The sequence below is a fragment of the Idiotropiscis lumnitzeri genome, chromosome 10 (genome assembly GCF_059441095.1).
Source record: "Idiotropiscis lumnitzeri isolate Australia: NSW breed Sydney's pygmy pipehorse chromosome 10, RoL_Ilum_1.0, whole genome shotgun sequence".
Taxonomy (NCBI): domain Eukaryota; kingdom Metazoa; phylum Chordata; class Actinopteri; order Syngnathiformes; family Syngnathidae; genus Idiotropiscis; species Idiotropiscis lumnitzeri.
The window spans coordinates 12,899,159-12,913,748 of record NC_142400.1 but is presented as its reverse complement, the minus strand read 5'-3'; the positions used below and the strand labels follow the sequence as shown (position 1 = coordinate 12,913,748).

Here is a 14,590-nt window from a genome sequence, read left to right as displayed (position 1 = left end):
TCAGGAAGAAAAGGACAGGTGCAAAAACAGTGCACCATTTCATTTGGAGCAACAGTTCATTAAATTTTAATGACCCCACGTTTTAAAGTGTAAGTACAAATAATAAGATTCAGAAAAACAACAATTTGACTTGATTCTTTACAAATATGACTCGCAGCTATTAAAGCAAAGCGGCCAATGAATGTTTTTATGGCTAAATTTTGCCGGTGCAGCTTTTAATCAAGTGCGTTTTATAGTCCGGAAATTACGATCTGCAATGTTATTTGAACTATTCTGCATCACGAAGTACTGAGTTTTGAGATCTACACAATTATAGGTTTCAAAGTTACTCTTTCTTTTAATCAATTTGGCTTTGCTTAAGGACTATATCATTTTTATTTGTAAAATATATTTCATTACATGAAAAAAAATACTTAATGATACTTTCTGACCCTTTCAGGAAATAAGTACAGTACCAGCCACATTTAAATAACCCAATCTGAAATACTTCCATTATGATTTTCATACTGTTACACTTATCATTACTATTATATTGTATTATATCATTACATTACATTATATAACATTACGTTACATCACATCACATTTTATTAGTTTGCATTGTTTTACGATAACGTCTTTATCAGTGTTTGGCTATTTGACATATTTATCACTGTGCATGTAATTATAGTGGTGGCTGAAATCAAAATGTGTCTGGCTGGTTTTGAAAGCAGGCACACTTGAACACAAGCTGTGTTTAATGTGGTCAAATGTTCTTCATTTCTTTGCGCACGCTGGGAGTAGGCTGAATGCAGTGGTTAGAGTAGGGTCTGAGGTCAGTTTTAATTGGATCATCAACCAAAAAAATGCTTTAAGGATCAATGTGACAAGATTTCCCCGAAATGAAAGCCTGTCAAAATATGGATTCTGGTTGGAATCGGATGATGGGTTCCAGAGAAAGTCTTTTTTCGTTTATCTGTTTAAAATTTATTTAAATAAAAAAAAACTGAAAAAAATACTTTGAATTAAGGAAAAAAAAAACATGACTCGATTATGATTATTATCTTTTAGACAGAGCTGGTAAAAACTTTGACCATAGATAATGTTAACATCATCTTGATTGGTCAGACAATGTCATGTGCTTTACAATGCTCATTACATATTCCATATGAACATCCTGATTAACAAAGAACGGAAAACAATTCTGCAATGCACTTTGTTTTTCTGTCCTATCCTCGCCTTATCTAACTTGGCCTGTTAATTAAAGCTATTTATTAGCCCCAAACAACCAATTAACACTCTTTCGACAGAAGAAGGGGACAGACTAATCTATACCAAACACATGCAGCGATGACCAAGAAAAAAGAACAATGAAAATAAGAGAGTTAAAAATGCGAATAGGTGTCAAAGCTATTAAAAAGAGCTGTTAACACCATCAATATTCAGTTATTCATTTTTTTTTAGTTTAATTCTTCTGTTTCAATTAATTCAGCAAAGGTGTTTACACTTAATTATCTGCTGTGTAAAATTATGAAGGTATTGTTTTTTTCACTTTGAAGTAAAAACAAAATAAAATGGTGTATTGAAATACACGTCATAATTATCTTTATGCTTATTGCTTACTTGCAAAAATGAGGCTCCCCGCGTTTTACCAGCCAACTTTTTTTTTTTTAACTCCACTCAACCACAATAAAACATTAAGCCACAAATTAGTGTCCAGTGAAATAATCCAACCCAAGTTCATCCTCACATTTAACCAACAGAAAATCCAAACAGTTTTTCAAAGTGCTTAAATGTTAGAATCCAAAAATAAAGTACAACGCAGTCAGGATGACTCAAAAAGATGTCAATAAAAAGCTTATTTCAGCTTACTTGCTTGTTGTTACACTATGTCTTACATTCAGAAACACACACACAGGTGCACTCAGACATAATACATCACTTTCCCCACCTACTGTGGCCCACTTTTACAAGTCCGCTATAAAGAGAACAAAGCCATACAGTGGAGAACCTGCAATGGCCCTAATTGTTTGTAGCGCATGTGTGTGTTTGTGCGGGGGCATTAATCTGTGTAAACTTTCAATATGGGAGCTCGCCTCCCTTTATCGGACATAAAGAAAGGTCCCTATAATGTAATTCTTTATATTTCCATGTGGAGAATCAGTCGCAAAGGCAAGAAGCAGCCGAGAGTAACAGCTGTGAAGTGCTCTAAACTGCAAAGAAAATAGACAAATAAATAAAAAAGGAAGAAACAGATACTAGTGGGATTCCAATCGGGCCACTAAAGGCAGCTGCATTGATTACAAGCACAATAACGAGGCATGGGCAAGATTGAGTGACGCCGGATGTCAGACACAAAGATATGCTAGAATGCAATTTCCCCCTAATTTAAACAGTTCAATTGTATGCTTCAAGCCTATAAATTGCAGTTCCACACAGTTCACAACAAATAACTTTACAACCAGTATCGTTACAAACACTTGATAAAAACAGTCCCCAAAGGGGCCGCATATAAGGAAAAATCCTAGTCTGTTCTGATCTGGCTTTGGTCACTGGTTTTAAAGAACAAACGCAAATTACACTATACATTGCGCACGTGACAAAATACCTTTACATAAAGTGGGAAAGTACATGTTTAAAGTTTAATGTACAAATTTAAGATTTACCTTAAGCCACATCTTCTAAAATTACTAAATGCCCACAAAACCAGTTGGTACAATTTGTGACAAGATTCAATTCCATGCTCTTCTTTTTTTTTTTATTGTACATCGATGCATAGGTGCAGGTGTGGGGAGTTAGTGTCTGCTGACTCAACAGACAAAAAGCAGATGTTGTCAGACTGTTGTTACGAGTCAGTTGGTGCTTTCCCACACTGATGAACCGATAAGACACATCACATACCTGACTATCTATACCTCTTAGTGTCATTTCTTTGGGTTCATGCTATCCAACTGAGAAAACTCTATTCCATACGAAATGAGTCGGAAAAAAAGGAGAGCTTATTAACGTTACGTTGGACATGCCAGAAAAGACGTTTTGTACTGTATTGTACTATAATCCACAAGCACACTATAATGTCGCATAATTGAAACAAGACTTTCTGTAAAACTACTAAGATGTTCAAGATTTTACAATTCCCAATTTCTATAATGCACACGTGTGGATTTGTGTGTGTATTATTCTTTAGCTTCCCTGAGTGCTCTCATAGCCCTATTAATCACAATGTCATATTTCAACAAGTGGGCCTGCATTGAACATATTCTTATAAAGACAATTTCTGGGTTGACTTGCCCTTTAAATGCATTCAGTATTTGTTTAAGAAAAAAAAAAAATAATGTCATCTTCCTGTACATGCTCATGGGGGCCATGTTTTGCCTAATGCTGGCACATAGTATGCATTCTTGCTTTAAAATGTTTGGGCTTTAGTCTCCCTTTGATATTAATACAAGGCATCACTTCAAGTTTACTAAAAATGACAGTTACACCAAAACCAGGTAAAAATATATTGAGGATTTCACAACTGATGATCAGCATGTGGATGAGCAACAGGAATAGAAAATTCACGCAACAAGTTCCTTCAGTAAATAACCTGTAAACTCACACGACTCCAGATAAAGCGCTGCTACTACCAAGCAAAATCAATAAGTAATGCAAGATTTAAAAAGGTGTTAGCATGTAAACACATGTACATGCACTGTGAGCGATAAGTTGTCCACGGCTCGTTTAATGAAAAGCTGAAATGCCTCACAAAGAAAACCAAAGCAGTCTGCGACTCTCAAGGCAAAGTGAATTAATCCTGCAGATATTGGCTGAGTTATTTGGCTGTCTTTACATTGTGTGTGCAACTCTGTGATAAAGTGATAAACAGGCATTTAAATGGGAAAGGGGGAAGCAACAGCCAACCGCACAACACACATCAGCGAGATAAATAACGACTGGAGCTGGATCATTCGTCTGCCACTCGTGTTCTTGTGTGCAAGTAAATAGAGGGCGAATCAGAAGCAGCAAGGAATTCCTCTGACAGGCAGAAAGACGTTACAAAAGTGAAACCTCTTTTTGGAAATAGCTGGAGACAATGCGACTGAATGTCCATATAGATTGCAATGATTTTGTTGAAGCCGGCTTTAAATGTATAAGGATTAGCTGTGCTAAGGAATCAGAGGCAGAGAAACAATTAGGCAAAGGAGGCTGCATTCATAATAAACATTTACGCCTATTTGGCTGAGACACGTCCACTTGTAGACTGGGAGCAATTATGCTGCTTACGTACATGTTTAGACTCGTTGAAAGCCATAGAACAGTAGAATATGAGGAATTGCAACTTGGAATTGGACAAAAAAAAAAGTCAGAAATTGTATAAATGTCAAACAAACACTTAAGAAGTTCAATTGTTAAAATAAGTATTGTATTTTCACGACCATAAGGCACACTTATCATTGTTATTGCAAGCAAGAAACATCAAAGGTTAAAAAAACCACGCTGCCCAAAGCACACCATTCCCGACAACTCTCTAGCCAGCCTTCTGATTGGCTGAAGCTGATTGACTCCCAGAATGCTTTGCATCACTCTTTTTGGGATATGAATGGCATGAGAGATGCATGTTTTCTGTCAATTGTATTTCTTTATTACTTGTTTTGGTTGTTTCATTGTTTGCTAGTATACTGTTCAGTTGATGTTGGGTGATAGTTTTGGTTTGGATTTAAAACCGTGACTATAAGTGGTGACGAGTGGAATCCCTCCCCCGATGTAGTGTGATCATGTACTGTTAATGGCAATGTGTCTGACCAACTGCTAGTGGAATTGTCCCAAAATTTGCTCTAACACTTGTGGCACTGCTAATCACATGTGACTAACTCAATTTTGCCCTTACAAAGCTGCCTCTCTCAAAATGTACGCTAGCAAGTATGCTCGCATGCATGCTAGCTAGGGTTTTAGCACTGAGGCATGTCTTGATGCATTTGCGCCCTTTAATGCGGTGCGTCCTATGGTTGTGAAAATACGGTAACTCTGGCTGTGTATTTTTTCCCCATGTCTCTTTGGCAACACTTTCCTCAAAATTGAGTAGCCTCAACAAATATTGCTAAGAGAAATACAGAAGTAAGAATATACAAGGAAGTAACATTATTTCCAATAAGTAAAGCCAGCGGCATAAATGAGACAGTCGCGAAAATAATAGTCGGAGATTGACGACACACATACCAACAGAAAAACTGCAACCCGTGGTGTTTTTTTAAAAGTTTTTTTTTTTTTAATTGAAGGACAAACATGTTGCGATTATCAAGGAAGAAGTAGACTGCCCTGGTTAATGTCACCACATTATAATAGTACAAAGACAAAGCAGACAAAAGTGCGTCATCACGTTGCGCAACAACGCATACACGGTTTTCATACTCAATTAGTGTAATTACTGTTTCGTGTTTTATTGGCCTGGATGTATTTGTCATCCAAATATTTACCGTAATTATGACTTTATCACTTCCATTTGCGGTAGATCACGGCAAGTACAAATTTAGCTCGGGTCGCCATCATAGAAAAAGAAATCCATCGTAAACATCTATTCTGACTTTTGACTGCAGCTACTCACACTGTTGCGAAGATAATTCTCTTTTTATCCCCTTCAATTCCATCTTACCTACTTCTTGAAAGCTACTGGGACAATACAATGAATGTGCAGCCACAAAGAATACAATCACACAAAACTGGTTCCAAATGAAGTCATGGCTCTCATGTGTGTTTTGAACATTTGCGGGGCCATACAAGTGCACGTGTGTTTCATAAGTCCCCGTTGTGCAACCTTGACAGATTGAGCACAAGTATACATGTCTATAGAACTCGACTGTTCAACAGTAAAAGAAGAGACAAGCATGTCTTTGGCAAACGACATAGCAATGTGGGCGGAATATTATTGCGCACACACGCGGGTGCTCGCACAAGCGCACACCAACTCGTCTGGTTTCATTTGTGTAGCCTTTGATCAAAGAGGAGGTGAAACATTATCCTGTAGAGTAAGTTATTAAATGTGTCTTTAAAGCCAAGGAAGAATGCCACTTTTCCAACAGATATGTTCCACGAGGCTTCTTTGGAATGGAGCGGTCATCTCAAAATGTACGGCATAGGACAACTTGCAAGTTGCACACCTGATTTCAATCAAATGCAAGAGCACTGAAGGCAGTTGTTGGCATTTCTTCAGTTATTCATCTAAAGTGGAATTTGTAATTATAGATGTCTGGTATTTGAGTTGTTACCTTAGCATCTCGCACCAATATTCTCAAGATCCACTGGACACTTTTTAAATGAGAACAGACAAGCAAATGTGCCGAGAAAACAAATCAGTAAACCCGATAAATGCATGTTTTGTCTCTTCCCATTGCTGCTTTTGTCTACTCAAATAACACATTCATTAACAGGAAAAAAATAGGGGGAAAATGCGGCAAGTAAATGTCAAGTTTGACAAAGATAGAGGTTAGCTTTTCCCAACAATGTAAAACAGCAGCTTGAAAAAAAAAAATCCCTCAGCAAATAAACACAATTAGGATCCCCAAAGGGGGGAAAAAAAAATGAACACTAATTGTTGAAAATATTAAAAGTGATCTGTTGAGGAGAAAGAGACTTGTTAGACTAATTAACTTCTTCCAGTGTTTTTTTTTTCTTTTTCTTTGTGACAAATGATAATTACGTCAACATTACGAGGCAATGTGGGAATTCACAAAAACGGAAGGTGGGAGGGGGTCATTTATTGTGTGCAATTAAGTTTGATTTTCAACAAACACCTGTTCACTGGTTTTTCATTACCACCCCCCCCTCCCCATGTTAACTGGCTCTACCTACTTCTTTTCTTCAACCTGCATTTTTTTTTTTTTTTTTTACATCTCCAATTTTTTTTGTAGCGTCCCTGGTGGGGCTGAGCAGGTGCAACGGTCCATGTTGACAGCTTGTCCCTTCTCTCTAGCTGCAAGGCAAACTGTCACTCTTGTCATTCAGGCCTATGCACACAGCATGGAAAATGGATGTGGGCGTCTGTATTTGTATGTTCTCGGGAGATTATGACAGCACATGGTGACAGGGGGCAAGGGGCACTGTAAGCACTCTGAGAACCAGCTGAATGCACGCACACACAGCCGGACATGAGTCACACAACTTTGACCTGGCAGGGCCAAGCCTCAGGGGCGAAAACTTCAAGAGAAAGTGCAGCGGTGTGGTGTATGCTTGCGTATTCCGTTTCGACACAATTCATACACCCGTAGAGCATACATCTGTGCTGAGCAAAGCACATTTTCACTGGTGCAAAAGTATTGGGCCATAGTAGGATTGATATGAGTGGTGCCAACAATCACATAAGTCACGCTTCGGATCGGAATAGTTGTAATTTCTTTTATTTTATAAAACACGTGTGTCCATAAAAAAATACAAATAAATCAAGTCCTTGTGTCTAATATGGTCATTTAGGATTTAAGAACGTAACTTAACATTCTTATATTATACATGGTATAGTGTATAAAATAAGAAGGCATTCTGCCAGACATTTTAAGCTGAACGTTTTCTTACAATTATCTAAGATCGTGCCTGGCCCGAACCGTGGTACTTGATCCATAGTGCAACGGACGCAAAGATGATCCGTAGCACCAGTGATAGATAAATAGAATTACAAAAAATGCAAATCTGATTTCCAGAAAAGTTCGTGAAAAGGTGGCACATGGGACAAACGAAGCCATTCAATTTGTGGATTTGATAAAGCTCAGAATAAATGAATTACTTTTCAATATGTTAACAACTGTTCGGTATCCCCCATGAAACGGACAGGAATCTGCCAACTCAAGCGAACACGATTGCCCTGCTGTGGTCAATGCTTTCCTGAGGAACAGTTTGTTGCGTAACTTTTCAAATGGTTTTCAACTAGATGCGACTAACAACCAGTTGGCCACCATCAATGAATGCTGTTTATTCTAGTTCTTCAAGATCTTTAATGCCACTTACATAGTTAATTGCCTTACTTGAAAACATGAAAAAACACACACAATCTACAAATGACTAATCCACTACTAATATTATAAATCTGCTGTTTAGAAACGGAAAACAATGCACTATTCAGTATTCGAAAATCATACTCAATAATGAAGCATTGCTGCCAGTTCATTGTAAACCCTATCGAGTGCGTGTGCAGGTGTGTGTGTGGTGCGGGGCACTGGCCCTCGACAAAGTGCTCTGCCAGGTTTCTGCCCACTGGTCTTTTCATTGCTGATGGATGGGCCGAGTTCAGCACCATCTGGCTACAGGATACTTCACATTAATCATTGCAAACACACACAGAGGCACAGCAACTCACAACGTGTCTCTTAAAGCACACACCAGGGGAGCAGTGTTCAACGCGGTATGTGCATATACATAAAAATGTAGAATCAAATGTCAGATTTAAGTGTAAAACATTTTAACTGAGATCAACTACATGACAGGAAGATAGAAAGCCCAATAAAGGAGCAAGCTAATATTTCATTAATCCCATTGAGTGTCGATATTAGTCGGTATTGAAGGTTGACATTTAGCTCACTCGTGATTTTTCATTAGCCGTGGGAGGTTAAGACACAATCTCGGTAATAAAACAACAATTAGTTCATTTAAAAAAACATTGTTTCATTTAGGCCTGTAGCCCGCAGCTTTGAAACAATAAAGGCCCACAAACACAACAGCCCCTCCGCAACGCAGCCTTTATTAATGACCTTTTCCTCCATTGCCGAATGCATATTAGCAGTAATTGCCGTAAAGACGCAGACTTATCCCTACCCTTTGTATACATGCATTCTCCGTGTTACATGTGTACACAAACAGCACACTGACGCAAACTCACAATACCGTCTGTAAACTATAAGATGAAAGGCGAGGCACTCATACAATCGTAATGTAAAATGAGCGATATCATCAGACTAACACCTAAAGTATATGGGTTTAATAAAAGCTGATTTGCCTCCACATTTCCTCCTTGAATGGACAGAGGGAAGGACAGGAAGACCTTGGTGGATCGGGGATGGCTCATGCTTGACATTAGATCTTTTTAGCAAAGCATATCTCACAGCTATCTGGACTTGTACTGCACAGGGATTTATTTTGCACGTCTACAATCTCTGGAAATGGAATACGATTTACAGGAACATTCAGGGCTATACCAGACCTGGTGGAATAGCAGATTATGTGAAATCATTTTAGTGAAAGAGGGAAATATAGCAAAGATTACATTTAGATTTGTGTGAATTTAAAATGGATGGTCTGTGCATGAATTATATATATATATATATATATATATATATATATATATATATATATATATTTATATAAATATAATTTGTTGAACAAAACTCAAGTTAGCACCCTATGGTGCAAAATAGTGCAGACAAATAACTAATACTGCTGGTATTTTAAATGAAAACAATATAACTGGCTTTTTGCTTAGTTTTCTACAATTCATTCAAATATCTGTGTCTGTGCATTAATTAGCATATAGACACCGGATGTAAAGCGAACTTGAACCTCCGCGGCTCCACATCATGTTTAGCCATATCAGGCAGCCATCTTGAAAAACTGAAGTATGCACATATTTATTGTTTTTAAATTGTTGGAGTATTATACTCCTTTTTATGCTTGACTATGAATGTTTTTTCTCACCTACTATATTGCCTTTGAATTTTTATCCTGGAACTGACAAATGACATACATTTTTCTGGAGGCAAAATATAACAATTCAAACTAAATTATGTGTTGACCAGAGTTCCCGCATGCAGTGTCTATTAGTTGATTATTTTGGAAATTCACACAGTGACAAGTGTCTCTCTGTGTTGAAAAGTAAAAGCTTTCTAAAGTAGAGAGTGATAATCGCCATGACTTTCCACGTAATTTAGTTGATGATGCTTCCGCCTTGCACACAATGTTTAATGCATCATTAATTTCATTGAAAACCGATCACCACACTGTATAGTTAAATCCTGAGCATCCGGCTCAAAGGAAAATGGGACCCCCATCGTAATCAGGAGCCAACACTTAACATGCTCTTGTCCACAAGATTGCTGACAAGAGACGATGCCCCAGAAGTGTAAAACAAAATCATCACAGCCCCTTAAGACAATACATGAATGATGACTGACAACTTCTGTTGTCAAGTGAAGCGCTTCGTCTGATCCCGATTACCGCAAGTTGATGGTGAAACAAGTGCATACAGATGGAGATGACAAAGACATGTCAACATGGGATGGAGAGGGGAAAAAAAAAAGCAGTCTTACCTTGTGGTCATAAGGGTGGTAGGAGTGAAATATTTGAGAGAGTTCTTTTGTCCGTTGTTTCTTCTGTGAATGCAAAAATACACAAGGAATGGAATGTTAGACAGATACACAGACCATTAAAATCCCGATTATTTTCTTTCAAACCCAATTTTCCAATAACGATGACAAGTTCTTTGTAAAATACAAATAATGAAAAATAAAGTACTTTGAATGTCTGCTATGTAAACTTAATTTTTCTTTCTTTGAACTCAAAATGCCAGTGAATTAAACTTAACTCATTGACTGCCATTGACGGATAAAGACGTCAAAGATCCATTTTTTTTTTATTATTATTTTTTTTTACTCGGCTGGTAGTGAATGAGTTAATACACACATAATCCCTTGGGACTTACTCATACAACAGACTTCTGATCTGTTGTTACCATTAACAAAAAAAAGAAAGTGCATATCCCATCTGAAATGAAGTCAGTCAGTCAGTCTGTAAAAAGTTGCTCGTGTTTGAATCTTTCACTGCAACCGATTTCAAACACACTTTCGGACTCCACAGTCGTTTGAGCAAGCGAAAATGGAGAGGAAACTACGGTGGCTTAAGTACCCAAAAAATAAAAATTGAACGCACCGATTTGAACGTTATTAAAATCTTTTTATCCACAAAATTCAGTTGTGATTCAAAATCGCTTAAAACTTGGGCTTGTGATTACAGCTTTGACAACAGCCATGTGGAATATTGATACTTACGACTAAACCTTACAATTTTTCCACTCCAGTAAGATAGTGCTGTCTAATTTAAGGTAAAAACATGGCACATGGTGTTAAGATGTAAGACATGCGATACATCTCGACTTATTAACTTATAGGGTCACTTCAGCAGATGGGGAAAAATCATTGCGGCTAACAGCAACGCCTACAGTAATTCATTAACTTTGTAAAATATCAAATGAAAACAGAGGAAGAGAGCCCGAGAGAGACTTTTGCCAAGCAGTCGTAGCAGAAACTAATTTTTTGATGTAATTGGTGCTCAAAGTCCAGCCTTAACCTTTGCGATATGTAATAAGATGCGCTCGCACGAGACGTGAGTGTTTGATACACAGCAGTTGTTAATGCAATCAGTTACATGACGATGACACAGTTACAAAGCGGCGTAATTAACCCACTGATTAGGCCATGTCTGGCTGAGGGGGAAAGGCTGGATGTACTTGCCGCTATTGCTACAAGGAACTTTAGAACTATTTCCATTCTTTCTCCAGCTTTCTTCCCCTCATTTCTGATTGGCCAAGGGTTGATCAAGTCACATCAGACCAGCTCTGTACATAAGAAGCAGAAAACTTAGATGGACCAAACATGAAATCATTTTGTTTTGGATTAAGAGGGCACTTGCTTTTTTTATGAATACTACTTTAATCAATGGAAGCACAGAAAGGTTCATTTAACACATGAATTTGTGTTAAATCTATTTTTCCACCAACTACTCACATCATCATCCCAATGACCACCCTCAATCTACTCCTCATTATTTGTTCCCTCAAGGCTCTTCAGGATTCCAATCCTAGAATAATTGTCCATGTCCATCTACCTCAGAGTTTCTTTGTTTTTCACCTAAATCCCTCTAGCACTCTCAGTCAAGGGGCTCGCCACCGACTCAAAACCTCGCTCTCGCTCTCCCCATCTTTTCTTTGGCTTTCCATGTATCCCTCGGTACCCTCACTTCTTCCTCATCTCCTATATTTCCCCACAGGATGAGGAGCACTCATACTTATTCACTCTTCACTCTCTCCCCCTGATTCTCCCGCCCTCCCCCCAACCCCTGAGTCGATGTATCTCACTATATATGCCTGGAGCACCTTAGGTGAGAGCAATCCTCTCATCATCACTCCTTAGAACCATTCTGCCGACTTCGACCCCCACCCTCAATCCCCCCGTATCGTGTGAGTGTGTGCGTGTGTGTGCGCATGTGCATAAAACCACAACAGAGTTGTAACCGCAGGTTAGGATTTCTCAATCCCCATGCAGTTTACACTCACACGCACACACTGAGGTTCGCTGGATGCATTGGAAATGGACAGATAAAATGAACAAATCAGCTATAAACAATACAACCTGAACTAAAGTCAAATGAGAAATTGCAGTGAAACTGCACGGCACAGGGAGTTTGCAACAATGAACTAAACATGAAAGATGACAAAGTACTGCTATCATAAAGATGCTCCTTCTTGATAATGTGATCTTCAAAAGAGTAATGTGAGATTGTCATCGGCAGACTTCAGCATTATGCATGTTCAATTAACCTTGGTGCTCCAGGTAGGCGAGGCCAACCTGGGTTGATTATGCGTGATACTTGGTTTTAATGTTGAAATTAATCAATTACGTTCATGTTCTAATACACCATTTGCATCAAATTGATGGACTAACATGAGCGCATTTTACGTTTCGAAATCATGGACAACAACCCACATTTGCTGCAATATGACCGGAATGCGATTGCACAAGTGCCAAGTTTTAACAATGTAAGAGAATAGGCTGCTTTCGTGTGTGTGTGCGTGTGTGTGTTCTGTCTTAAAACCAGAAAACTTAATCTAGCATGCTGTCAATGTTGTGTCAGTGACAACCCGACAATGCAAAGCCAAAGTGTTTATGCGGCTTTGCCATCAACATGATGGGGAATGATAGTTGTTACCATGACGTCCATCTGTTGTTGCCACGAGAGACAGATGCTGTGACTAACAGGAAGTGACTTTCCATGGATGCCTACACATACAGACAATACAGAGGCACACACATGGTTGCCAACAACTCCAAAACCTTCTCATTTTCTGAATAACACGGTACACGCATGTGTGAAGATGTTTCTGTCTTGTGAGGACACATTTTGCATGGATTAGGAGGCTGCATGAGGCAGATCTTTTCTGAATCGAGAACCTGACTTCGGCCTTTTCAAATTTCTACTACTGCTTAATTATTTGTCATCTATGAAGAGAGGAACAACATCTAGGTTTGCAACGGATAAACAAATCCAAATCCAAGGGAGCCCTCTAATCTCGTTGCACACTTGAGTACAATGACAATAAAGGGATTTCTAATCTAATTTGAAATTTGAAAATCCCATTTAACCACGGCAAATTGCAACTTAATCTGATGTCCGAACATGTTAAAAGGAGTTTACCCATGCTTGGCATGATATTGCTAGGAACGATATATATATATATCTATAAATTAATTAATAAATAAATAAAAAAAAAAACATCAGTTCCATTGCGCATGAACCTATGGCAGCGTTTACCTAGACCTAACTACTGTTTTTTTATTGTGATTGAAGTTTTTGATACAATAAGTCGCTGCATTATGTGATGAGACTCCAAGTTAGTAAACGGCAGGACATAGTAGATTAATAAAGTTTTTTACGCAGCAGCGCATTGAAACGTGCTATAATTATGTACAATATGAGCTTCAAACACTTAACAGCAAAACCATTTGGCTACAATTCTCTATCAGGAGTTTAGGGGAAACAAATAGCTCAAAGCTAAAATGATCGCACAAAGATAGAACTGAAGCATCCCCCTTGGATGCATGTTCAGTCTCATTTCTAAGATTAATTTGATATTATAACTTGCAGCCATGAAATGACGCCCCTTGCAGAGTTTTTGAGAAGTGATTCTGCCACATTTAAATATGCGCATGAAAAAGTGAAACCTGAAGAAAAAAAACAAGGAATATGTTATCACTTCAAACTTGAAACTCATTAATCATGTGCCTGTCCTACATGAGCCCAGACAGCAACTTGAGCATCACCTCACACTTAATGCCTGTTGCCTCTGGTCAAGTATTATTGGCTCCCAAGATATTCATTAGAGAGGAAGAGTTTGCATTTGGGACAGACCTGCATGTGTTTGCATTTGCATCATGGCGTAGATGAATGAGAGTAACACTCTGGGATAGCGCTACCAGTAGCTGGCCAGCTGTTTAACTTGGAGGGCAGCTGCAACAATGCCTCATGGGTAATGGAGTCCTTAACCAATTACAATCTAGGGAAATTAAAAATACAGTCTCGAATGAGCAACTAATCTCTTTCACCATCACTTTTTTTTTTTCTGATTTCACTCGCTTCGGCAGCTGCTCACTGGAAACCCTTTCTGGCATTCAAACAGACAGCCCAACACACATACGCACGCACACACTTCATTCAGCAAGTCCATTTATCAAGGCTAAGTTCCGGTCACCTGGGGATGATTATGGAGATCCACGCTAATAGCATTCACATCCTTATATTCTCTACATGCTCCCGACTCTCCCTCCATCCCTGTGGTCTTATTTTCCTTCCATCTGCTTCTGCTCTACGCTCCATGCGGCTT

General features: G+C 38.5%; 1 protein-coding gene across 1 annotated transcript in view; it reads right to left on the bottom strand.

Annotated features, from left to right (window-relative positions):
* Positions 1-14,590, bottom strand: part of cdkal1 (CDK5 regulatory subunit associated protein 1-like 1) — a 182,517-nt gene that overhangs the window by 32,442 nt on the left and 135,485 nt on the right. The window contains exon 12 of the mRNA XM_088306867.1: positions 10,245-10,307. Coding sequence (XP_088162993.1) covers positions 10,245-10,307 — 63 coding nt within the window. The remainder of the gene's footprint in view (positions 1-10,244; positions 10,308-14,590) is intronic.